The sequence below is a fragment of the Carcharhinus amblyrhynchos genome, chromosome 2 (assembly GCF_965287045.1).
Source record: "Carcharhinus amblyrhynchos chromosome 2, sCarAmb.v2.hapA, whole genome shotgun sequence".
Taxonomy (NCBI): domain Eukaryota; kingdom Metazoa; phylum Chordata; class Chondrichthyes; order Carcharhiniformes; family Carcharhinidae; genus Carcharhinus; species Carcharhinus amblyrhynchos.
The window spans coordinates 129159086-129185413 of NC_137325.1; the positions used below are offsets into that span (position 1 = coordinate 129159086).

General features: G+C 44.8%; 1 protein-coding gene across 1 annotated transcript in view; it reads left to right on the forward strand.

Moving 5' to 3' along the window:
* The window catches only part of vipr2 (vasoactive intestinal peptide receptor 2), a 163745-nt gene extending 154556 nt beyond the window's left edge, over positions 1-9189 (forward strand). Inside the window, exons 10-13 of the mRNA XM_080217467.1 lie at positions 823-914; positions 2127-2256; positions 2350-2391; positions 8259-9189. Of these exons, the coding sequence (XP_080073593.1) occupies positions 823-914; positions 2127-2256; positions 2350-2391; positions 8259-8417 (423 nt within the window). The 3' untranslated portion in view covers positions 8418-9189. The remainder of the gene's footprint in view (positions 1-822; positions 915-2126; positions 2257-2349; positions 2392-8258) is intronic.
* Positions 9190-26328: the final 17139 nt, after the last annotated feature.

Below are 26328 nucleotides of genomic sequence, written 5' to 3' on the forward strand. Positions count from 1 at the left end.
CGTCAACAATCGATGAAAGAAATTGAAAAAGGCACTCATTGAGTGTTAAAATGGGCGGCGTGGGCTTGTAGGGCTGAAACACTCTGGTGTAATCATCATGAATTAATGGTTCTGTCACGAACAAAGTGCACATAAATTAATCTCATCATTGCATTGTAACGTTGGAGGTGATATTCAACTGCTGCCACTTGTTTGACAGGTTATGGGTGGCACGGTGGCACAGTGGTTAGCACTGCTGCCTCACAACACCAGGGACCTCGGTTCAATTCTGGCCTCAGGTCATTGTCTGAGTTACACATCTTAGCATCAGGGGGATTAGCAAGGTAAACATGTGGGGTTAGGGGGATAGGGCCTGGGTGGAATTGTTGTCGGTGCAGCCTCGATGGGCCGAATGGCCTCTTACTGCACTGTACAGATTCAATGATTCTATGAAAATTAGATAGTCAGTAGAGAAGATGGTGGGGTAGGCCCGCGGGCAGGGGTCATGGTGAGAGGAGAGGAAGGGGTAAGAATTATCAATCACCCCTTACCCAATCAAGACCCATTGGATACAATTAAAAGTGGGCTTGTAATCAGAAGGAATATACTCCCACCTTCTCCAGTCAGGAGGCTGGTTGAGTTGCCAAACAGAGTTTTATTTTGTTATTTGACTCCCAGCACAAATGAGCTTGCCAAGTGCCATACTTAAAAGTGTGGGGGGTTCTTGTTGCTTAGTCTGAACATTATTAAACTGTTAAATAACATGTTTTAAATACGGATAAGGTGTCTTTATATTCTCAGGAGTGCATGCAGCTCATGTGCATCTTTTCATTGAATTCACAGCTAAACTTTCTGCTGTTTATTAGTATTGTGCGAATACTGATACAAAAGCTAAGATCGCCAGACATTGGGGGTAACAATCACTCGCAATACAAGTAAGCAATTTATTTGTTATCTCAAACTATGTACGTCATGGAAAATATTGATCACACACACATGGACACACAAAAAACTCACATGTGTACACACATGCAGACAGACAGACACGCACACAGACAAACACAAACCATCAGGTGAACACATACACACGCAAACACAGACACACAAACACACATGTGCATACAAACATGCATACACAGACACATGAACACACGTGTCCTCACATGCACACATAGACATACGCAGAAGATTCATACAGTCAAGCTTGAACTTTGGAAAATGCAATAATCTTAAATATCAAATAGCCACAGATCAATTCTTTCTATCAATAATTATTAGTCAAAATCAACTTTTTAAATGGAATAATGTGGAAAGGAAATGAAAATATTGGGTGTAATTTTTCCAAAACTTGTCAGAGTGTCAGGACGGCATTGTGGCCCAGTGGTTAGCACTGCTGCCTCACAGTGCCAGGGACCCAGGTTCGATTCCCGGCCTGGGTCACTGTCTATCTGGAGTTTGCACACTCTCCCTATGTCTGCTTGGGTTTTCTCCGGTTTCCTCTCACAATCCAAAGATATGTGGGTTAGGTGGATTGACCATAGTAAATATCTGGGTGCACAGACTCCTCTCCTGTTAGGGACACGGAACCTCACCTCCCCATACACAGGGAAACCCCTCCCCACAGACATGAAGCAACCCCCTCCCACTATGGACACAGAAGCCCCCCAAAAACACGAGAACACCGCCACAGACACTGAACAGTCCCCTTCCAAATAGACACAGACCCCCTGCTCCTGCAAGCTCCATGGACTCAGAGTCCCCTGCTCCACCAACACAGAACTCCATCCCCGCCAACACAGAACTCCACCACCCCCATCCCTCCTCCTGCCAGCCATGGACACAGAATTCTCCACCCTGCCAACATAGAACTCCCACCCACCCTACATGGGCACAGAGTTCCACACAGACATGTTGGGAATGTGCAAACTCCACACAGACAGCGGCCCAAGCCAGGAATTGAACCCAGGTCCCTGGCACAGTGAGGCAGCAGTGCTAACCACTGTGCCGCTATGCCACCCCTTTATTTGATCGTAAACTTGTGGGTTGCCTTTGTGACGACTTTGCATGGTGAATTGGCTATTCCTCTGGAAGGGGCTGCAGGTTTTTATATGTCACAATAACTCTGTCTGTTCTTCCCACTGAACCAGGAGACTGGCTAAATCCACTTTGCTCCTGATCCCCTTGCTTGGAGTACATTACATTGTGTTTGCCTTTTATCCGGATAACATTCCCCAAGAATACAAGGTGGCCTTTGAATTATGTTTTGGATCTTTCCAGGTAAAAACTATTTATCCGCCTGGGGATTCAATTTCTTATGGCAACAGAATTCATGGTGAACTCATGTCTATTTTTGAATTGTTTCTCTTGCAGGGGTTTATTGTTGCGGTTCTGTACTGCTTTTTAAATAGCGAGGTGAGTTAACTTTACTGATCTTCAAAGTTGCTAATTCATGATTTTATTAGTAGGATGGCTTCAAAAGCTCATAAGATATGGGAGCAGACTTAGGCCATTCAGCCCATTGCATTTGCTCTACCATTCGATCTTGGCTGATATGCTCCTCATCTTCATTTTCCTGCCTTCTCCCCATAACCCTTCACCCCATTACCAATTAAATTCTGTCTAACTCTTCCTTAAATTTATTCACTGTCCCAGCACCCAGCACACTTTGGGGCAGCGAATTCCACAGATTTACAACGCTTTGGGAGAAGTAGTTTCTCTTCAACTTGGTTTTAAATTTGCTACCCCTGATCCTAAGACTATGGCCTCTTGTCCTAGAATGCCCCACCAGTGGAAGCATCAGCTCCATGTCTACTTTATCCATACCTTTTATCATCTTGTATACGTTGATTTGATCTCCCCCAATTCTTCCAAATTCCAGAGATTATAGGCCTAAACTGTTCAATCTCCCTTCTTACAACAGACCCCTCATCTCTGGAATCAATCTAGTGAACCTCCTCTGAACTGCCTCCAATGCCACTACATCGTTCCTCAAACAAGGTCACCAAAACTAGCCATAGAATCCCTACAGTGCAGAAAGGGGGCCATTTGGCCCATCAAGTCTGCACCAACTCACTGAAAGAGCCCAGGCCCACCCCTCCACCCTATCCCTATAATCCCACACATTTTCCATTGCTGACCCACCTAGCTTACACACCTTGGATCACTAAGGAGGAATTTAGCTTGACCAATCCAGCTCACCTGCATATTGTACATAGATCAGAAGAGGCTATTTGATCCATCAAGTCTATCATCTTACCCACGCCCTCCGCCCTGCCCTGTCCTCATAACCCACACATTTACCATGGCTAATCCATCTAACTGACACATCTTGGGACATTAAGGGGCAATTTAGCATGGCCAAACCCCTAACCTGCACACCCTTGGTCTGTGGGAGGAAACCCATACAGACAGTCACCTGAGGCTGGAATCAAACCCAGGTACCTGGTGCTGTGAAAGAACAGTGCTAACCGCTGTGCCATCAGCAGACCATAGGGGACTGAATCAATAGTTGTACATTTGCTGAGACTTGAGAAGCTCTTCCATCTGCTTAGGCTTGAAATATATATTGAACAGATAGCAAACACAGATCCTAATCTGTGTTAGAGTTACACCTGGAATATCAGAACCAGATATTTCTAAAGGATTGCTCTTCTCAATACAGATAGATCAGTAGGACTGGCAGTTAATATCCTCTATCAACCCATCATACAGGATTTAGAAGTGCAACAACCACCTTTAACCTATCTACAGCAGCTTGAATCGTATTGTGTCAGCCCAGTTTCATAGAAACTAGAAGCAGGAGGAGGCCATTTGGCCCTTCGAGCCTGCTCCACCATTCATTTTGACAAAGGCTGTTCATCAAATTCAATGTCCTGATCCCACCTTCCCCCCATATTCCTCCTGAAATCAGTGAAGGTACACACTTGCAATATTGAGCGGAATTTCCCACTCCTGTCAGCAGCGGTATTCATGGTGGACGGGGACATGACGTTTGGAATGATGACAGAAGTCAGTTTCCCGCCAATGGGAAGTTCATTCGGAACTTTGTTCTCCTGATTTTCATGGCGGGTTAAAGGCAGTTTGATTTTTCCCGCCAGTTGACATCGGGGAGCCGTATTTACATCCATTCGTATCTCATGAATACTCATTAAAAATGCAACTCACCAGAATCATGTTCTCCCTCCAAGTCTCAGTGCCTCTCCAGCAGATAATTAGGGCGGTCTGTTTTCACAACCATATTTCAATGGCGTGCACTTGGAGATCTTCACTTCCCCAATGACTTCAAGGTACATGGGCGCCGCTATCATCTACATTTAATATTGGCACTACCATCTCCTGCTCAGCCAAGCACCAACGCTGCTTACTATCAGGCAAGGCCAGAGGAACTGGTGGTGGTGGGGGGGGGAAGCCAGAGGTATAACTAGGGGGGGTAGGTGACTGAGGTACAGGAGGGCAGAGAAAAACGCAGACACGCAACTGGGGAGGTTTGTGAAAGGAACAGAGGGGATTAGCCTTAGACTGTGAGGCCACAGGATTGAGAAAGATGGCAAAGACCTGGGGCTCTGTGGGCCATGTTGGTGGGGGTGGGGATGCTCTGCAAGGCCCGCATGTCTTGGTCCTGGTGCAGGATGGAGGAAGGCCTCACTGGGCAGTCACAATCGTGCACAGGATGGTATGAGGGGCATGGTCAACCTACTTGGCTCGAGGGGTTGGAGGTTTCGTACTGGGCAGCAGATGGCAGAAGTGTGGGCATGTGCATCCTGGGAGTTAAGCTCATTTATTTTAAGTTTATTTCTTCATTCGTGTCACAAGTAGGCTCACATGAACATTGCAGTGAAGTTACTGTGAAAATCCCCTAGTAGTTAGTAAGTCATGGGTGGTCTCGTTGGGGTGAGGCGGGGGGAGGCGGGGGGAGGGGAGGGAGGGACCTGAACGTCACGGTGCATGTGACCTTGAGAAAGGGAGGAGCAGATCAACAAATGATGGGGGACATCAATGTTATAGGGATCGAGGTGGAGGGGGAGGTGGGAGAAACATCAACATCTGTAACAATTGCCTCCAGGGGGAGGCAGGACAGTGGTAGGAGGAATGTTTGTGTGTGCTGTTAGGATGGGAAGGTCTCAGAGGAGAAGAGGGTGTGGTTGGAAGCTGGTTCTTCAGCACCACCATGATGACCAACACCTTGGAGGGATGCAGTTGCAAAGAAGCAGAGAAAGATTTGTGAGCGGCGTCAACTATTGCAATTTTGGACCAAAATGAGTTCTGAAGAACAGCCATAGCATCCCTACAGTGCAGAAGGAGGCCATTTGGCCCATCAAGTCTGCACTTGATGGGCCAACTGAAGGGGAACCTGTGCTATTTCTAAAGACAAGCCTCCAGGCTAGAAGGGTACATTGGAAAGGTATTTGCTGTACAGGCTGTTTAGATAGACTGCCTGTTTGCTCACACGAATGGCCAATGCTGTCATCAGTATGTCACATGATCAGAATGTTAAAGTGGCCTCGTTCCAATTAGGAATAAATATGAAAACACAACAGCACCCTCACAATTATCAGCTTCGGACGTTGAGGTCAAAGCTCAGCTGACAACTGTTAACATCTGCCAAATGCCAATTGAAGGAGTTCACCACATTAACTCGTGGAGAGCACGCGAGAATTTGGGAAGACTTGTGGTAACATTTGACTGCTTGTTCACATGTCTGTCACAGAGGCAATGTGTCTAAAGGGAAGGAGAATGAAACAATCCAGGGGCAACAGCTGCTAAAGATGAAAAACAAGGCTCTGTATTATTGCGAATGGCTCACAGACCACAGTGCTTGTATTAGATAATTGTCAGGCTGGATTAGTACCTAGGCTAAAGGAGGCAGGCTGACAGGAGGCTGACTGAGGGTAAGAGCACATAGCTATATTCACTCTAATCAAAGCCTCTTTGTTCATGCTCTGTCATGTCAGAGGGGAATGCTCAGACATCTGTGAGCCTTCAGAATGTGTTTTAGCTGCAAGGGATGCCACGCCTGGAACATGAGCAGGCTTCACACTGGCTCCCAGTCTTGGAGACGGAAATAGGACATTCCAGGGAGAGTTGCAAACGTGCGTCTTATTTTGTTTGTCCACAGATACAAGGGGGAGTGCAGGTTGTAGGCAACATTGCCTTCTTGATAGGTATGATGTGAATGAGAAGAAGAGGCCATCGCTGTGTGGCACAGCTCAGCAATGAGTGTCACCCTGAAGAACATTAATCAATGGGGCCCCAGGGAGACACAAATGCCAATCAGGAGGATCCAAATCCACAGAGGCATTTGACCAGGTTCTGGAGAGGATACCTCCCCTACATGAGATAAATGGAAGTGCAAGAGGCCCCTTTTTTATTATTCATTCATGAGCCAGTATTTATTGCCCATCCCTACTTGCTCTTGGAGGGCAGTTGAGAGTCAACCACATTGCTGTGGCTCTGGAGTCACATGTAGGCCAGACCAGGTAAGGATGGCAGATTTCCTTCCCTAAAGGACATTGGTGAACAAGATGGGTTTTTCTGACAATCAACAGTGGTTTTGCGTTCAATGGATTCTTAATTCCAGATGTTTTTCACTGAATTCAAATTCCACCACCTGCCGTGGCAGGATTCAAACCCCGGGTCTCCCAGAACATTAGCTGAGTTTCTGGATTAATACATTAATACAATAATCTAGCAATAATACCCCTAGGCCATCACCTCTTCTTCGCCTGTCCCAAATCATAGAATTATAGCATATAGTCCCTACAATACTGAAGAGGCCATTCAGCCCATTGAGTCTGCACCGACTCTCTGACAGAGTATCTTACCCAGATCCTCTCCCCCATCCAATCCCCATAACTCCATACATTTCCTATGGCTAATCCATCTCACCTATATATCTTGGGACACTTAGGGACAATTTAGCATGTCCAATCGACCTAACCCACATATCTTTGGAGCATGGGAGGAAACCAGAGCACCCAGAGGAAACCCATGGGGAGAACATGCAAACTCCACAAGGGCAGTCACCCGAGGCTGGAATTGAACCTGGGTCCTTGGCACTGTGAGACAGGAATGCTAACCACTGTGCCATGTGAATGCAGCCGCTGTTGACGGAGTCACTCAGTAAAAGTCTTTGTTCCACGACTACTTTTTCCTGGAATGACTGTTCACCAAGCTGATGAAGTGTTGGTGGAAATGTTTGCGCACTAATAATTATTGCTATAATAATTATTGTTTACACAGCACCCCATCAGAGAAACGTCAGAAGTGAGACTGAGCTTATCCGACTCGCGTGTCAGTATATGGGCGAGATTTTACAGCCTCGCTCGAGCGAGACTGGAAATTCCTGCTCGAGGTCAATGGACATTTCTATTGTCAGATCCTCGCCTGCTCCGATTCTGCGGTGGGAGAGGGTGGTAGAGTTCTGGCCTATAGAAACATAGAACAGTACAGCACCATACAGGCCCTTTGGCCCTCAATGTTGTGTTGAGCTATGTCCAATCCCAAGATCAAGCCATCTCACTCCCTATGATTCTGGTGTACTCCATATGTCTATCCAATAACCGCTTGAAAGTTCCTAAAGTGTCCGACTCCACTATCACAGCAGGCAGTCTATTCCACACCCCAACCACTCTCTGAGTGAAGAATCTACCTCAGACATCCCTCTGATATCTCCCACCATGAACCTTATAGTTATACCCCCTAGTAACAGCTACAGGAAATAGTCTCTGCACGTCCACTCTATCAATCCCTCTCATCATCTTATAAGCCTCTATTAAGTCACCTCTCACCCTCCTCTGCTCCAAAGAGAAAAGCCCCAGCTCCCTCAACCTTTCCTCATAAGACCTACCCTCCAAACCAGGCAGCATCCTGGTAAATCTCCTCTGCACTCTCTCCAATGCTTCCACATCCTTCTTATAGTGAGGTGACCAGAACTGAACACAATATTCCAAATGTGGTCTCACCAAGGTCCGGTATAGTTGCAGCATAATCCCACTGCTCTTAAACTCAAACTCCCGTTAATAAATGCTAACACACTATAAGCCTTCTTCATGGCTCTATCCACTTGAGTGGCAACCTTCAGAGATCTGTGGATATGAACCCCAAGATCTCTCTTGGGGTTTGTTGTGTCTGTTAATATATGTTGATATATATATCAATGAAATGTACAAATGTATTAATATACATATTACGTTTTTACGTGGCCGAGCTTATTTTTAGAACTAAGCCACGTGAAATTAGGTATATTCCAGCCGTTGATACTCTTCATTTTTAACGCACAGGTTCAAGCTGAACTGAAAAAGAAATGGCGGAGCTTGCTTTCGAGCTGTCACTTCCAGTCCGATTACAGTAAGCACAGAACATCGATTTCAGGGAACGGTTACTCGCGCCGGAATACCCGGGCTCAGTCCTTCCTGCAAACGGAAACCTCCCTGGTATAAAGTGTGGTCCCGAGGGCAGCGTGGGATCCCGCAGCTTTCCGCCTCCCGCGTATCCAGCAGGATCGAGAGGCCCGCCTGTGCTCCGCGCCAGGAGGAACCGGTGGGAATGTCAGGCGTTTCCTTTCCCGACTCGAGGATTTTTCCGAGCTTGCGCTCTGAGAGGCGTACGTTTACAACTTCCCAACAACACGTGCGGACAGTCTAGCCAGCGGCTTTTTAAGATGAACTCCATCTTCTGCACAAATGATGTTGACTTCTCCCGTGTGAAAAAAAAATGGCCGTTATTTCATATTCCGCTCTGTGACACGAACAAGGCACATGACCAATTCCTGGAATGCTGTGACTTCCTGAATTTGATGTCCAGAAATCCACCAACATCGGAATTCCACCATATCACTGCTGTTCAGAGCATCTCATCGCAAGATTTGAATCCGTGACGTTTTATTTATTATTTAAAGATTCTGGGATTTCAAGTCGGAGAAATGATGTGCTAACGGTTTCGTAACTGGCAGTTTCTGTCAGTCCATCTTGAGGAATTATTATGAGGCTGTGTCACGAATCAGTATGTGGCAATTAGAAACTAATACCGCTCATCAGTGGGATTACAGTGCTCAGGAAGTAATTAAAGCCGGAAATTACTGCAAAACGGTTGGCGGGTTCAGCTGACACGCTCTCTGCTATTTTCTGAGGATCGTAGAATGGTACAACGCTACCGGGGGGGTCATTCAAATCAGCTCTAAACAAGTTCTCCAGTTAATCTCACGTCCTGCCCTTTCCCTGTAAAAGTTTCCGTCTATCTAATTCCTTTTCAAAAGCTATTGTTTAATCCTTTTCAACAGCCTTTCAGACAGAGCATTACAGGGACGTGGTGGCACAGAGATAACACCCCTACAGTGTTCAAGGAGGCCAAAGAAACCACTCTCCACACATTAAATTATAATTAATCAAATTTGGGATTCCTTACACCACCATACCTGTAGGAAATATAAGTTAATTTTACCGCTTGTGACAGTGTCTCTGATTATTGCACATAATGATTCAATTCCTACTTCCACAACAGCATCTGGAAGTTGATCCATGCATCGCTGTCCCTTGGAGATAAAATGAACGTCCTATCACTTTAAATATTTACATCCATATTCCAGAGCAGAGGTTGAACACTCTCGCTTTAGAAATGGAAATGGACCAGGGTGGAGATTGGGAACCGTCCAGTTGATTGTATTGTGCTTGATGTATCCAGCACATCATTTTTCTTTCGTTCAATAATCGTCCTCCAACATTCGCAGGAGTTTTTATGTTATTCATTTGTGGGACGTGGGCTTCACTGGCTAGCCAGCATTTATTGCCCATCCCCAGTTGTCCTTATTCAGAGGGCAGTTGAGAATCTACCGCATTGCTGTGGCTCTGGAGTCACATTTAGTCCAGACCAGGTAAGGAGGGCAGATTTCCTTCCTCAAAATGAAGCAGATGGTTTTTTCCGACAATTAACAATGGTTCCATGGTCATCAGCAGATTCTTAATTCCAGATTTTTCTTCATAAATTCAAATTCCACCATCACCATGGCAGGATCTGAACCCAGGTCCCCGGAACATTAGCTGAGTTTCTGGTTTTTAATAGTCCAGGCCATCACCTCTCCTAAATGATGGCTTCCATTTTCAAGAAAGCTTTCCAAACCATGTTTGCTGCCCTGCTTGGAGGAGGTCAGTCAGGAGAGACATTACACCCTCGAGGGAAACAAAGTTCAAAGTTTATTTATTAGTGTCACAAGTAGGCCTACATTAATACTGCAATGAAGCTACTGTGAAAGTCCCCTAGTCGCCACACTCATATCACAAAACCCAACATGCTCAAAAGTAAGAAGTTACAAAGAGAAAAGCATAAATAATCCTTTTGACCCTAAGAAACCCAGCAATGTTCCAGTGAAGGGAATTATTGACTTAGTTTATAATTGCCGCTGGTTTTGCTGATGTACATCTGGCACCTGCCCCACTATTGACCTCATCACATTTCATAGGCTCGGCCTAATTTGAACTGGTTTACTGGTTCCTTTTGGTGTTACCGCACCAGGATCTGTCTGCACTCCTGCCCTGATAGGCAGCTGTAACAGCATAAAGGGGGCAGATAATTCCCTTGGGAATGTTGAAGATTAAACTGATCAATTTATGATGTGGAGATGCCAGCATTGGACAGTAAGAAGTCTCACAACACCAGGTTAAAATCCAACAAGTTTTTTTGGAATCATGAGCTTTCGGAGCACTGCTCCTTCATCAGGTGAGTGGAGACGTAGATTTCATAAACAGGGCATATATATACAAAAACATTACAAGATAATGGTCGGAATGTGAGACTTTACAGGTAATCAAGTCTTTACGGAGACAGATAGTGCGAATGGAGAGCGGGATAATCACAGGTTAAAGGGGCGCAAATTGTCTCAATAATACTGCAAACCATCCTGGTTTGAGACAATTCACACTTCTTTAATCTGTGATTGTCCCTCTCTCCACTTGAGTCTGCGTCGACCACAGTCCCACCCAGGCCCTATCCCCATAATTCCATGCATTTACCCTAGTTAGTCCTCCTGACACTAAGAGGCAATTTAGCATGGCCAATCAACCTAACCTGCGCTTGTTTGGAGTGGGGGAGTGAACCAGAACACCGGGAGGAAATCCACACACACATAGGGAGAACATGCAAACTCCACACAGACAGTGACCCGAGTCCAGAATTGACCTCAGGTCCCTGGTGCTACGAGGCAGCAATACTAACCACTGTGCCGCCAGTTATAGAGATATGTGTCACGGAAACAGGCCATTCGGCCCAATTCGTCCATGCCGACCACGTTTCCTAAACTGAATGAATCCCATTTGCCTTCATTTGGTACGTATCCCTCAAAACCTTCCCTATCCATGTGTTCGGATGTTCCTTATCAATGTATCCTGGCATTCAAAGTGTTTTTTGGTAACTTTAAGGCTCCTCTATAAACCGATGCACTCAGTTGTAGTTTCACAAGTATTCATTCCCCTTGAAATTTAACATAACTTGGGAACTAAATGGAGGCCACACAGAGCAGGACAAGTTACCAGAAGAGGGAGGAGGAGGAAATGAAGTAGGTGAGTTAGCAGGAGATCCTTCCTGCCCAGGGTGCTGAGGGAGGACGTCTCCTACCTGAATCTCGGTGAGGATGAATGTGTATAGAAAAGAGGGAATTATAGACCTTAACATCAGTAGTGGGGAAAATTCTTGAATCTATTATCAAGGACTTTACAGTGGAGCATTTAGAAAGCAGTGGCAGGATCAGACAGAGTCAACATTGATTTATGAAGGGGAAATCATGCTTGATAAATCTGTTGGAATTCTTTGAAGATGTAACTAGTAGAGTTGACAAGAGATGTAGTATATTTGGACTTTCAGAAAGCATTTGACAAAGTCCCACATCAGAGATTATTGTGCAGGATTAAAGCGCATGAGATTGAAGGAAGTGTATTGCGATGGATAGAAAATTGGTTGGCACAGAGGAAACAAAGAGTAGGAATTAATGGGTCCTTTTCAAATTGGCAGGCAGTAACTAGTGGGTGCCACAGGGACCCCAGCTATTCATAACATATATAAATGATTTGGATGAGGGAACAAAATGTAACATCTCAAAGTTTGCAGATGATACCAAACTGGGTGGGAGGGTGAACTGTGAAGAGGATGCAGAGATCCTTCAGAATGATCTGGGCAGGTTGGGTGAGTGGGCAAATCAATGGCAGGTGCAATAAAATTTGGATAAGTGTGAGGTTATTCACTTTGGAAATAAAAACAAGGTGGCAGATTACTATCTGAATGGCTGTAAATTGGGAGAGGGGAGTGTGCAGTGGGACCTGGGTGTTCTTGTGCACCAGTCACTGAAGATAAGCCTGCAGGTACAGCAGGCGGTAAAGAAGGCAAATGGCATGTTGGTCTTCATTGTGAGAGGTTTTGAGTACAGTAGCAGGGATTTGTTGCAACTATACAGGGCCCTGGTGCGGTCACACCTAGAATATTGTGTGCAGTTTTGGTCTCCTTTCCTGAGGAAGGATGTTCTTGCTCTTGAGGGAGTGTAGCAAAGGTTTACCAGGCTGATTCCAGGGATGGTGGGACTGATGTATGAGGAGAGAATGACTAGGTTAGGATTGTTTTTGCTGGAGTTCAGACAAATGAGGGGGGAATCTCACAGAGGCTTATAAGATTCTGACGGGTCCAGACAGGATAGATGCAGGGAGGATATTCCTGATAGTGGGGGAGTCCAGAACCAGGGGTCACAGTCTGAGGATGCAGGAGAGACCATTTAGGATGGAGATGAGGAGACATTTATTCACCCTTCAGTGGTGAGCCAGTGGAATTCATTCCACAGGAAGTAGTTGGTGCCAAAACATTGAATGCATTCAAGAGCCAGCTGGATATAGCACTTGGGGCAAATGGGATCAAAGGTTATGGGGAGAAAGCAGAATTAGGCTATTGAGTTGGATGATCAGCCATGATCGTGATGAATGGTGGAGTGGGCTCGAAGGGCCAAGTGGCCTCTTCCTGCTCCGATCTTCTACGTTTCTATGACATCTGTGCTTCAGTAAGGACATCCTCACTGACATCAGCCATAACTGCAAGCTTGGAGCAAAGAAGCTGTTGCATTGCCAAAGCTGTGAAGGGTTAATGATACATTGCAATGTCTTTATCCATTTTGAGAGCTGTTCAATTTAGCCCACCCAGTTGTGCCTATTTCATATATGTTTCCAATGTTCCAAGCAGGAGGGGTTAATTTAAACAACCCTGATTTCTCCTATCATCGCTCATTTCTAAAAAACAAACTCAAGATAGATGATCTCAGAAGTTTAAAGTTAAAAAAAGTTTATTTATTAGTATCACAAGTAGGTTTACATTAACACTGCAATGAAGATACTGTAAAAATCCCCAAGTCACCACACTCCGACATCTGGTTGAGTACACTGAGGGAGAATTTAGTATGGCCAACGCGCCTAACCAGTATGTTTTTTGGACTGTGGGAGGAAATCGGAGCACCTGGAGGAAACCCATGCAGACACGAGGAGAACATGCAGACTCTGCACAGACAGTAACCCAAGCTGGGAATGGAACCTGGGTCCCTGGCACTGTGGCACAGTGGTTAGCACCACTGCCTCACAGTGCCAAGGGTTAGTTTACACACTCAAAATGTGAGGTATGAGAGAGGGGTTGCTATGTGCCCCCTTGTGCACTTATATAGTAAATAAGGGGCAGAGAAAGAAAGATTTACAGGGCAAAGACCACAGAGGCACAGTAAGAAGTCTCACAACACCAGGTAAAAGTCCAATAGGTTTATTTGGCAGCATGAGCTTTTGGAGCGCTGCCCCTTCATCAGTGAGTGATCATCCCTCATTGATGAAGGGCCACTGCTCTTTGCAGTACCAAATAAACCTGTTGGACTTTAACCTGGTGTTGTGAGGCTTCTTACTGTGCTGACCTCAGTCCAACACTGGCATCTCCATATCACGGCTGCCACAGAGAAAAGAATTATTGTTTGACTTGTGTCCAGAGTCATAGCCCAGCAGTGTATTCCTTCACACAGTTCGACAAGCTGCTCTGATGCTGGATGGTTCACATTTCCAATCGTGTTAACCACCACCACCAAATGGGCACACAGAGGTGAGTCCGTCTTGCAGGCGATGATACAGACATTCCAATAGAAACCTGGGCAGAACCCCATTTCTGTGTTGTTACTGGGTAGATAGAAAAATGGCAGACTCAGCTTTGCAGCTTCTAAAGGCGATATTATTGATCCCACTAGCATGACTCCCACCTCCCCATTTTGGCTTCAACAAAAGCTGTGAATCCCTTTGTCGGGGTCGTTAAGTTTGCTTATCTTCCAACCATTAAATCTTGAATGGGAAGCTGTGGAGTTCTTTGTCCTAGCAGACAAATTGGCTCCAGTTAGTCAGGCCTGGCTTATTCAATACAGGTGACCTTTATATAGTTCGCTTTGAATGTGGTCTCTACAGCCCAGAAGAATTGTTAGGGTCCCTTCAAAGATAACAAGGTGTCAGTTTCTGTGAAATATTAGCTCTTATTGTTCAAAGGTTAGAGACAGACCTATCTTTGGCTAATTTAGAAAGGCTTTGTCCAGTTTTTTAAAGTTTAGAAATTAGCCATGAGCATATATATATATATATAAAAGATGTGAATGTTATAAAAAATATAAAGTGTGAGGTCTTTGAAACCTGACACCAGAATATAGTTGGAGAGAATTCTTATTTATCGCCTTGTATCTCATCATCGCTTTCACAGAATATTCAGAAATAGCTAGAGAACCATCAGAAGTAGCTGTTTTTAACCACCTGGATCTTCTGCAGATCTCTGTGTTCCAAGGACAGCAAACAAACAACAGGAACACAATCATTCTACACATTTCTGCAGATCTTTGCTTTGGAGAGAGTGCAAAGAAAGTTCACCGGGATGTTCCCTGGTCTCAAGGGTGTCGGTTATGAGGAGAGGTTGAATAAACCAGGGTTGTTTTCACAAGAAGGATGGAGGCTGAGGGGAGACCTGATAGAAGTCTACAAAATTATGACAGGCATAGACAGGATGGATAGTCAAAGGCTTTTTCCCAGGGTGGAAGTGTCAATTACAAGGGGGAACAGGTCAAGGTTAAAGAGGGAAAGTTTAAGGGAGATGTGCAGGGGGAGTTTTTCTTGCGGAGAGTGGTGGGTGCCTGGAACGTGCTGCCAGAGGTGGTGGTGGAAGCAGGCACAATAGCAACATTTAAGAGGCATCTGGATGGGTACAGGAATAGGGAGGGAATAGAGGGATACAGACTGAGTAAGGGCAGGAGGCTTTTTTTAGTTTAGTTACAGTATCGTGATCGGCACAGGCTTGGAGGGCCAAAAGGCCTGTTCCTGTGCTGTACTTTTCTTTGTTTGTGCTTTTTATCTCCCGATGAAGTTATAGCCACAGAGTAGGGGAGCCTCTGGTGACATTCTCGGTTGAGTTATCAGTGAGGTGAATTGTGAACATCGCTGAAAGATAAAAACAGTAATTCATCCACATCCCTGAATATCAATGCAACTTGCAAACCCCTGTATTCATGGGGTCCTCCAAACCTGTGCCGATCACGGTGCCCGAACTAAACTAAAAAAAACCTTCTGCCCTCACTCAGTCCGTATCCTTCCATTCCCGTATTCATGGGATCATTCATCTTCAGCCCAACCTTGTATATAAATGTAACAATTCAGCTGAGTTTGCCTCAGCTCACGGCTGATAGCCAATCATTTAATTATTTTTCAATTGGAGCTCAATGAGAATTACATTGAAGCCAGTGAGAGGAGGACAGTAATGGACTAATTACCAAAATCAGGATAGAATTGGTTTTAGTGAGTTTGGTAAATTGGGACAAAATTGTACAGTCGTTACTGTACCATTACCCAACTACCACTGCATTACATTATCTCTGTGCTAATGTCTCTGTGTCACCAAAACATCATTGTATCAAACTGTCTCGATGCCGAACCCTTATTATATCACACTAGCACTATCCAAACAACCACTATACTTAAACCATAGAAACTAGAAGTAGGAATAGGCCATTTGGCCCTTCGAGCCTGTTCTGCCATTCATTTTGATCATGGCTGATCATCAAATTCAATATCCTGATCCCCCTTTCCCCCCCATATCCCTTGATCCCTTTAGCCCCAAGAGCTATATCTAATTATTTCTTGAAATCAGACAATGTTTTAGCCTCAACTACATTCTGTGATAGTGAATTCCGCACATTCACCACCGTCTGGGTGAAACAATTTCTCCTGATCTCAGTTCCAAAAGGTTTACCCCTTACCCTCAAACTATGACCCCTAGTTCTGGACTCGCCCACCAACAGGAACATTCTTTCTGAACCCTGCCCAGCCTTGTCAGAGTTTTATAACTTTCAATGCGATCCCCTCTCACTCTTCTAAACTCCAAGGAATGTAATTCTAACCGATTTAGTCTCTCCCCAGGTACTCTCATCAGTGCACCTAATGGCATTGTACTGAATTGTCTTTGTGTCAAACTGGCATTGTGCTGAACTCTGCTGTATCAATCGTCACTTTAACCAGTTTACAAAATGCCAATCTGCTGCTGGCTGATAGATCATTGTGGCAAACAATGTAATATATATATATATATATATATATATATATATATGTATATAAAAGACTGCTTCCATATTCAAATCACCGCCATACTGAATGTCACTATATTGAACAATGAATGCTCCAATATGTGTATGCCAAACTCCCACCATATCAGAGCACCATAATACAAAATGTTTCTTTGACAAGCTATCATTAGAACATGTGACACTGGAGCAGGAGATCCTCATATGGCTCCTCAAGCTCGCTCTACCATTCAATAAGATACTTAAGCTCACTTTCGCCTTCCTGTCCTACCCTACCTCTAAGATCAGAACATTCCAGCCATTCACTCCAGTGGGATTTTCCCATGCCAATGATGCAACCCCACCTGAGTTTCCCAGTAGCGAGGGGTACATTCAATAGGAAACCCAGCTGACAACAGGAGGACCAGTGAATCCTACCACCAGCCAACGGCAGCCCACCTCAGCTGCCATAAAACACACAGCAGGTTACGTGGAAAATCCCATCCACTGTGTCTGAAAATCTATCAAACTCGACCTTGAATATACACAATGACTGAGCACCCACAGCTCCCAGGGATAGAGGACTCCAAAGGCTCACAGCCTCTAAGTGAAGATATTGCTACACTTCTCAATTCTAAACAGTCGATCCCTTAACCTGGGACTTTGACCCCTTGTTCTAGTTCAGGGAAACAACCTCTCAGTACCCAGCTTACCAAAACCCTTATAGTACATCCTACTAAATCACCACTCCATCAATCTGTGAATGCTTTATGGCTTTTTTTCCTTCACTACAATGACTATCCATGCACTGCATAAGCGTTAAGCAATAACCTTGGTGCACTTGTGATTTTTTTATATGAAAAAATGGCAACCGTGGCCATTCCAATCCAAAAGTATGTCAACAAGAGATTGGAGTTTGAAATGAGGTACAGTTTCAATTCAAAGTTCACACACTCCATGAAACATTCACGGTGAGCCCATCCCATCCTGAAAAGGACAGGGAACATATTAAAGTTTACTGGAAGACCAATTTTTAAGAGAATATTTACACAAGGGAACTTTTATTGAACTAAATTATGGAGTGTATAATAATAACTCACGAAAACTGAATCACAAGTGTCTCAAATAACATGACCGAAATTCTCCGGCTGTTCATGCAGGCGAGATTCTCCGACCCAGCTAGCAGTGCCCGCGGGAAACCCGCCAACATGGGAGTGATGTCATTGGGAATTCCCAATGACAGCGGCAAGACCAGGGAATCCCGCCGCTAGCAAACAACGCGCCACCTCCCGCCAACGAGTAACACACGGCTCGGAGAATCTCACCCAAAATCTCATAAATTGTTGCTCAAATTAAAGAAATAATTTGATGCTGGAACTTCATTGCTATTGAGGCAGGAGAAGAATCATAGACAAAGAAACCTGTGTTGTGTTTGCATATCGTAAAATAGATGGCTAACCCCCTAGCATATTGGTTGTCTTGATGGTACGTAACCATTAACAAAAATGAATAGTCCAATTGCAATGTGCAGGACAAAATAGAATACAGGTGCCGTATGTGCAGTAATCCTCAGTGTGTTGTATCCATAGCTCTTACTGGACTGCAATCTGGTGTAAATTATTACTGTTAGCAAAAAAATGTACAGCGGATGGTGTAAAGAGTTTTGTTTATAAATGGAAACAGTACTTTAATTTGCTGTGTTCCATTTATTTTTCTAGGCTGTGTGTTATTGGTTTCGCATTTCCAGCCCTGTGATTGTCACGGTAATGATGACCTTGGTGTTCTTAATAAAGTGCTAAACTCAACATCTTCTATGCCTGTTGGCCCCAAGTTCCTGCCAGGAAATGAGTTGAGGAGGCCTTAACTTAGTTTGTGCTGAATACAAACCCACTGCTCGGAACTGCTTCAGATTTATTAATCACCAATCATTAGTCACACAGTAACTTCCACCAGCTCTTCAACTTTCCAAGATCTCCACATTCCTCTAACCCTGGTCCCTTGTATAATCATAGAATCCCTATAGTGCAAAAGGCGGCCATTTGATTCTGCACTGACTCTCCAACAGAGCATCTCACCCACTCCACCCCACCCTATACCCCTAACCCCACGCATTTACCCCACCAATCCCCCTAAGCTACACATCTTGGGATACTAAGGGGTAATTTTGCATGGCCAATCCACCTAACTGGCACATGTTTGCAGTTAGGGAGGAAACTGGAGCACCAGGAGGAAATCCAAGCAGAGACAGGGAGAACATGCAAACTCCACACAGACAGTCACCCAAGGCTGGAATTGAACCCTGGTCCCTGGCTCTGTGTGCCATTGTGCCACCATGACTTTTAATGGCTCCAGCAATATGGCTGTGCCTTCAACTTTCTAAGTCTGGAATTCTCTCCCAAAACCTCTCTGCATCTTCTAATGACCCCTCTGCCCCCATGAGGCTCTCACTAGGGCCCATGCCTTGGCACAGGTTGGCAATAACTGTCAGTGTAGATCTGTGCCATGGGGCAATGCCAGGGATCATCGCCAGGCCATTGCCTGGCCATGCCCCTCTCCCCAAAGGGGCTATACTTATATCTGCACCCTTGGGGAGACCCTATGACAGGCTCATGTCTGTGTGAACCTGTTGTAAACTACACCTACGTGACATCCCATTGACGCCATGTCAATATATGTTGGGGTCAATACCTGGTGAGGGGACAGGATAATAATATTTAAACACATTCAAATCAATGCAAAGCATTATGGGCATGAACCTGATGATGTCGTCGGTAAAGGGCGGGGAAGATCCAAAATCACATTCTCGCCAGCGAGAACTGCAACTTCCAGATCTTAAGCCCCCGCCAACATTCGCATGGATGGAGAACATGGGCTTAAGATCTCCTCCTTTGTGTAAAGTAAGCCAGAGGCTAGTTGGACCCGGATTCAATTCCAGCCTGTCATTGTTGTGCAGAGTTTGCACATTTGCCCCGTATCTGTGTGAGTTTCCTCCGAGTGCTCCAGTTTCCTCCCACAGTCCAAAGATGTGCACCTTTGGTGGATTGACCAAGCTAAATTGACCCATTGTGTCCCAATATGTGTAGATTAGGAGGATTAGCCATAATAAATGCATGGGGATACAGGGATAGTGCAGAGGAATGGCCTGGGTGGGGTCCTCTTTCAGAGACTCAGTGCAGAACCCTTGGGTTGAAGGGCCAACTTCTGCACTTTAGGAATTATATGGAATTAATAATATGGTTACTTTTTGTGTAATGAAGTAAGTCAGAGGTTTGTAACTTTGAAAAACAGATTAAAATCAGAGGATGAGTACTGTGTATAACGAAGTTTGATGCCTGGTGTGCTAAAGTTTGTGTAGTTTGATACTTCAGTGGTAATTTGGTAAATTATCCCCAATCCTATGAGTTCCAATTTAATAAACATTGTCTTCAATAGTACCTTTTCAAATGCTTTCTCTAAATCCAAATAAACTAGAATCGACGGACCCTCCTTAAAAATCTTAATACATACATCTTTCAAGTGGTTATGGACTTCATGAACTAAATCACTTCCAAACTCAATATAAAATTATTAGATATTATGGTCACTTTCCTAAAGGCCCCTTTACTACAAAGTTATTAATTATCGATCTCTCAGTGATAAATAATGGTGCAAAATCTTTGACAATAATCCTCCTGCAAAGTAGTTTGGGACACTTTGCTAGGTGTCAAATAAATAAAAATGGCTGTTTGATATTTGGTTGTTTCCTAGAATCCGTACAGTACAGAAGGGGGCCATTCGGCCCATCAAACGCATAGCGACCACAATCCCACCCAGGCCTTATTCCCGTAACCCCGTGCATTTACCCTACCAATCCCCCTGACACTAAGGGGCAATTTACCACAGCCACTCAACCTAACCTGCACATCTTTGGAGTGTGGGAGGAAACTGGAGCATCCAGAGGAAATCCACGCAGATACAGAGAGAATGTGCAAACTCCTGTTAATATCTGGTTGCTTCTTGTCATGTGATTTCTTACCAGGTGCTTTGATTAATAAACAGAAATGAAATGAGAAATAGAAATATCACAAGACAAGAATGCTTCACAACAGGAAAGGGGTAATCAAGCCCAAAGGAGCTTATTGGTATTGTCTTAAGAATATGAAGAGACAATAAAAACAATTTTGTTTGGTTCATAATTTGCTTGGAGCATTATTAATCATCTCCTGCCTTTGTTCCGTATCTCTTCATTCTCCTACCTAACAAAAACCTATCCACCTCAGCATTGAAAGTTTGAATGGACTCAGCATTCACAGTCTGGTGGAAGTCAGAGTTGTAGATTTGTACCGTGCAGTCTCTTTGTGAAAGTGTTTCCTATTTATACTCCTAACGGCAAGCTTCTGCCCTCCTGTTCCGTACTGTCTCAGCGGAGAATATTGTTTTTCTGCCTCTAATCTAGCGAGTCCCCTGATCAGTTTTAAATGACTTTGTGAGAACGCCACTCAAAATTCTAAATTCAGAGAGTAAAAGCCAGGATTCAAACTCAATCCTTTAAGCCCGGGCATCAATCTGGTGACTTTGCTCTGTACCCTCTCCACTCCCTCTAACCTGCTTACTTGTTAGCCCCTTCAATCTCTTCTCTCATTGCATCCAATCGCACTATACAAGCGTCTCTGATTGCTGGCAGGAAGTTTGAGTTCCCAGTGAATTGGAGTTGTACGTCTAATTGGACCAAGATTCATGTGTTTTCTTTTTGGTCAAGTAAAATTGTGCCCACTGCCAACTAATCAGAGCAGAAGTTAATGATTTATGTGGAGAGGTGAAGGGTCAGAATTTGTAGAACTTGCGACTGGAGGATTTGGGGGAGCTTTGCGAAGAAGCAAAAGATGTTTTAAAATAATTCCCAATTGGACTTACTCCAAAGCTGGGTAAGAATGGATGTTTCTTGTTTCCCTATCTGATTTGGAAACAGTATTAGATGGCTAATGTTCACTTGTCACTGCCAGTGGGCTGGCATGTTAGAAATCTAAGCACACACTGTACATGAGTTCCTGATCACTGAGGTTTACAGCCACACTGTCTGCTCAAATTGACTCCGATATTTCATAGAATCATTGAATCCCTACAGTGCAGGAGACCATTCAGCCCATCGAGGCTTCGCCGACATCAATCCCAGACCCTTGATTTGAGTTGATTTATGATTGTCGCATGTATTATTATACAGTGAAAAGCATTGTTTCTTGCACGCTGTACAGGCAAAACATACCGTTCATAGAGACAAAACAAGAGAGTGCAGAAAGTAGTGTTACAGTCATAGCTAGGGTGTAGAGAAAGATCAACTTAATGCAAGATAAGTCCATTCAAAAGTCTGACAGAAACAGGCAAGAAGCTGTTCTTCAGATGGTTGGTACGTGACCTCAAAGTTTTGCATGTTTTTCCCGAAGGAAGGAGATGGAAGAGAGAACGTCTGGGGTGCGTGGGGTCCTTAATTATGCTGGCTGCTTTGCCAAGACAGCGGGAAGTGGAGACAGAGTCAATGGATGGGAGGCTGGTTCATATGGTGGATTGGGCTTCATTCACAACCTTTTGTATTCCTATAACCTCAAGTATTTACCCTGCTAATCCCCCTGACATCAAGGGGCAATTTATCATGGCCAATCAACCTAACCTGCACATAGAAACATGGAAGATAGAAGCAGGGGGAGGCCATTTGGCCCTTCGAGCCAGCTCCACCATTCATCATGATCATGGCTGATCGTCCAACTCAATAGCCTAATCCTGCTTTTTCCCCATGACTTTTGATCCCATTCACCCTAAGTGCTACATCCTGCCGCCTCTTGAATACATCTAATATTTTAACAACAACTACTTCCTGTGGTAATGAATTCCAAGGCTCACCACTCTTTAGGTGAAGAAATGTCTCCTCAACTCTGTCTGAAACGTATCCTCAGACAACTTTGGAGTGTGGGAAGAAACTGGAGCACCCAGAAGATACCCACACAGACATGGGGAGAACGTGCAGATGCTGAGGATTGCACAGACAGTGACCCGAAGCTGGAATCGAACCTGGGTCCCTGGCGCTGTGAGGCAGCAGTGTTAACCACTGTGCCACCATGCCACCCAGTAATGGGGGAATGTGCTGGGGGAATGGCCAAACAATGGCAAACTGCATTACACCGGGATAAATGCAGTAGGAATGTATATGGATAGGGTCGACGCACAATTCGCTAGTTAGACAGAATGATACTGAAAGAATCAGGAGTGAATAGGATCTAGATGTTAATATATACTCTTCAGTGACAATCCAGTTTAGAGAAGCTTTAGCTAAATCAGACAGTGGACTGGATTGTATTAATACAATCGAAGCATCAAGTGCGGCTGTCATACGATTCATTAGTCTGACTTCATCTGGAAGACAGTATCTATTTTTGGTCTCATGTCTTGGGTGATTTAGTGGCCTTGAGAAAAGATGAGCACTACAAGATTGATTCCTCTCTTAAAGAGCCTTAATTACTCAGGGTGGTTAGAGAGCTGGATTTATTTACTTTAAAAACAGCGCAGTCTTAAAGATGACCTTGAAAGGCATATACCAAATAACGAAGAGGCTGGACGACATGCTCATTGATAGATTACTTCAGCTGAACAGATTGGGAAGGGCCAGGGAACATGTGTTACAACTACACAATATTAAGAATAGACTAGATGTTACAGAATTTTTTTTAATTGAATCCCTACTGTGCAGGAGGCGGCCATTCGGCCCATTAAGTCTGCACCGAGCACAATTTCACCCAGGCCCGAGCCCTGTAACCCCAGATATTTATCCTGCTAATCCCCTGATGCTAGGGTCAATTTAGCACGGCCAATCAATCTAACCCGCACATCTTTCAGACTGTGGGAGGAAACTGGAGCACCCGGAAGAAACCCATGCAGAGATGGGGAGAATGTGCAAACTCCACACAGACAGTGACCCGAGGCCAGAATTGAACCTGGGTTCCTGGTGCTGTGAGACAGCAGTGATAACCTCTGTGCCACCTGTGGTTATGCGGTTGTGAAATAAAGTTTATTTATTAGTCACAAGGCTTACATTAACACTGCAATGAAGTTACTGTGAAATTCCCCTAGTGCCACAGTCCGGTGCCTGTTCGGGTCAATGCACCTAACCATCATATCTTTCAGACAGTGGGAGGAAACTGGAGCACCTGGAGGAAACCCACGCAAACATGGGGAGAATGTGCAAACTCCGCACAGACAGTAACCCAAGCTGGGAACTGAGCACGGGTCCCTGGCATTGTGAGGCAGCAATGCTAACCACTGAGCCACCAGACCACCCCCAAAAAGGGTCAAACCACAGTCTAAGCTTTAAGAGGTTGTCAGCACCATTGCTTCATGCAGTTTATAATGAAAATGTTGAAATTAATTCCTTGCTTCTTTGTTACTTGTGAGAATTAACTGATGCAGTCAGACATTAAGATCTTCAATTTCCAAATGAGGGAGAATGCAACATCTTGTGGTTTTGAGACAGTCTGTTTAAAATGCTGTGGACAGTTTGCTGCTTGGCTGATTAAAGTGCCAATGCATGTAGAACCGCAGACCATTTAAAGGGACAATGCTAGATGGCGCACTTACTCTCTGACGGAACACGCCACTACCACAATGAAGTTGAGGCCAAAACGTCAAGAAGAAATTAGATATAGCTCTTGGGGCTAAAGGGATCAAGGGATATGGGCGGAAGGGGGGGGTGCGGAAATCAGAATATTGACTTGGATGATTAGCCATGATCAAAATGATTAGCAGAGCAGGCTCAAAGGGCCAAATGGCTTACTCCTGCTTCTAGTTTCTATATTTCATATTGTGCCACAGCCCTACACCCCCTTCAAGTGGCAGCTGGGCGTAAAACCTGGAGTAAAATTGGTGTTCAGGAACTACTCCCCCGAAGGTGTTTGGTGCATCATGGTCAGATAAATATGCTCCTGCAAATGAATCCATTCCTAACCTTGGCCTTGGAGGGAGTGCAGAGGAGGTTCACTCAGCTGATACCGGAGATGGGGGGGTTGGACTATGAAGAGAGGCTGAATAAACTGGGTCTGTACTCAGAGTTTAGAAGGATGAGGGAGGATCTTATAGAGACGTATAAGATGATGAAAGGGGATGGATAGGGTAGAGGTAGAGAGATTCTTCCCGCTCAGAAAGGACAGTAGGACTAGAGGGCACAGCCTCAAGATAAGGGGGGAGCAGTTTAGAACAGAGTTGAGGGGGAACTTCTTCACTCAAAGGGTGGTGAATCTCTGGAATTCTCTGCCCGTTGATGTGGTGGAGGCTACTTCGCTGAATATATTTAAGTCACGGGTAGATAGGTTTTTGGTAGACAAGGGAATTAAGGATTATGGGGAGAGGGCGGGAATGTGGAACTGAGCCACTACAGATCAGCCATGATCTTATTGAATGGCGGGGCAGGCTCGAAGGGCTAGATGGCCTACTCCTGCTCCTATTTCTTATGTTCTTATGAAACACAAAATACCGCGGACACGGGAAACCTGAAATATAAAGCAGTAAATGCTGGATAAACTCAGCACAGGGTCTGGCAGCACCTGTAAAAAGGGAAACAGGCTTCACGTTTCAAGTTTGTACGTCATCGACATTTCTTATTCTTATTTCATTCCTAACTTGTTTTTTCCAGGACTTATTTCTCTGAATGGTCAGTAACGAGGCTTTAACAGGTGCCACAGACTTTTTTTTTATCTTAAATACTTTGCTGTACTATTTCAAGTGGACAAAATAGGAGTCGGGTATCGATTGAAAGACTTGCTTTCACCTTACCTCCAGTGTTTGTTTAATTCACTATTGATGGTGGGCCACACAGTAAACTATTGTTAGGTGCATTGACCCAAACTGGGGAATTTCACAGTAACTTCATTGCAGTGTTAATGTAGGCCCTACTTGCGATGAATAAATAAATAAACTTTATTGAAGAAGACGTCAACACTGGATGAGACTTGGACGATTTCTGTTGATGCAGGGGGTGCTGGTGATGGCCGTTTAGGGGGTGTGGGTGGGGGGGGGCAGATACCAGCTCCAACTGTGTGGCGAGGGGGAAGAAGGGGCCAATGATTGGATGGGAGGGGAGATTGAGGAGTGCCGGCTATGATCTCCGATCAGGGGTGGGGTTGGGCATCCCCGAGACCTCCGTGGTGGGCTGAGAGGTACGTTTACTCAGTTCTGGTCAGTTCGCACTCCAGACTCCAAGTAGTGGGCTTTTCCCAATGTGTTGAGGACCCCCCCCCCCCCAATAAAGAACCCCCCTCAATGGCATGAAATACCCTCCCTTCAGCTTGTTTTGGCAAAGTCATAGGATCTGGAGAGAAAACTGACCAATTTCTCTGGAGAGAAACCCATTGGTTTTCCCTCCGGAAGTAAGTATGCCAGGGTGCTGCGTTTACTGTACGGCCCATCATCCCGACTTTGAAATATTCAATTTGATGTCTGGGTCTGACAGGGAAATCTATGCGGTCAAGTTGCTTCAATGTTAACATTCATCCCGAATAAAATTAAATATAGTAAAATGGGAGGAGGCTGTTGCGGAACATAAATACTAGCACAGATTAGTTGGGCTGAATGGCCTGTTTCAGTGCTGTGAATCTAGATGAGGCGATTAGTTATCAGCATTGGTTAAATGTGTTCACTCCATTATAGGAACGACAGGATTCCTCTGTAAGGGCTGGTCTGCCCATTTTCACTTCATACGGAAGCAGATTTCTCTGCAGCTTTGAACATCGTTCCGGATTCTGGGAGAAATC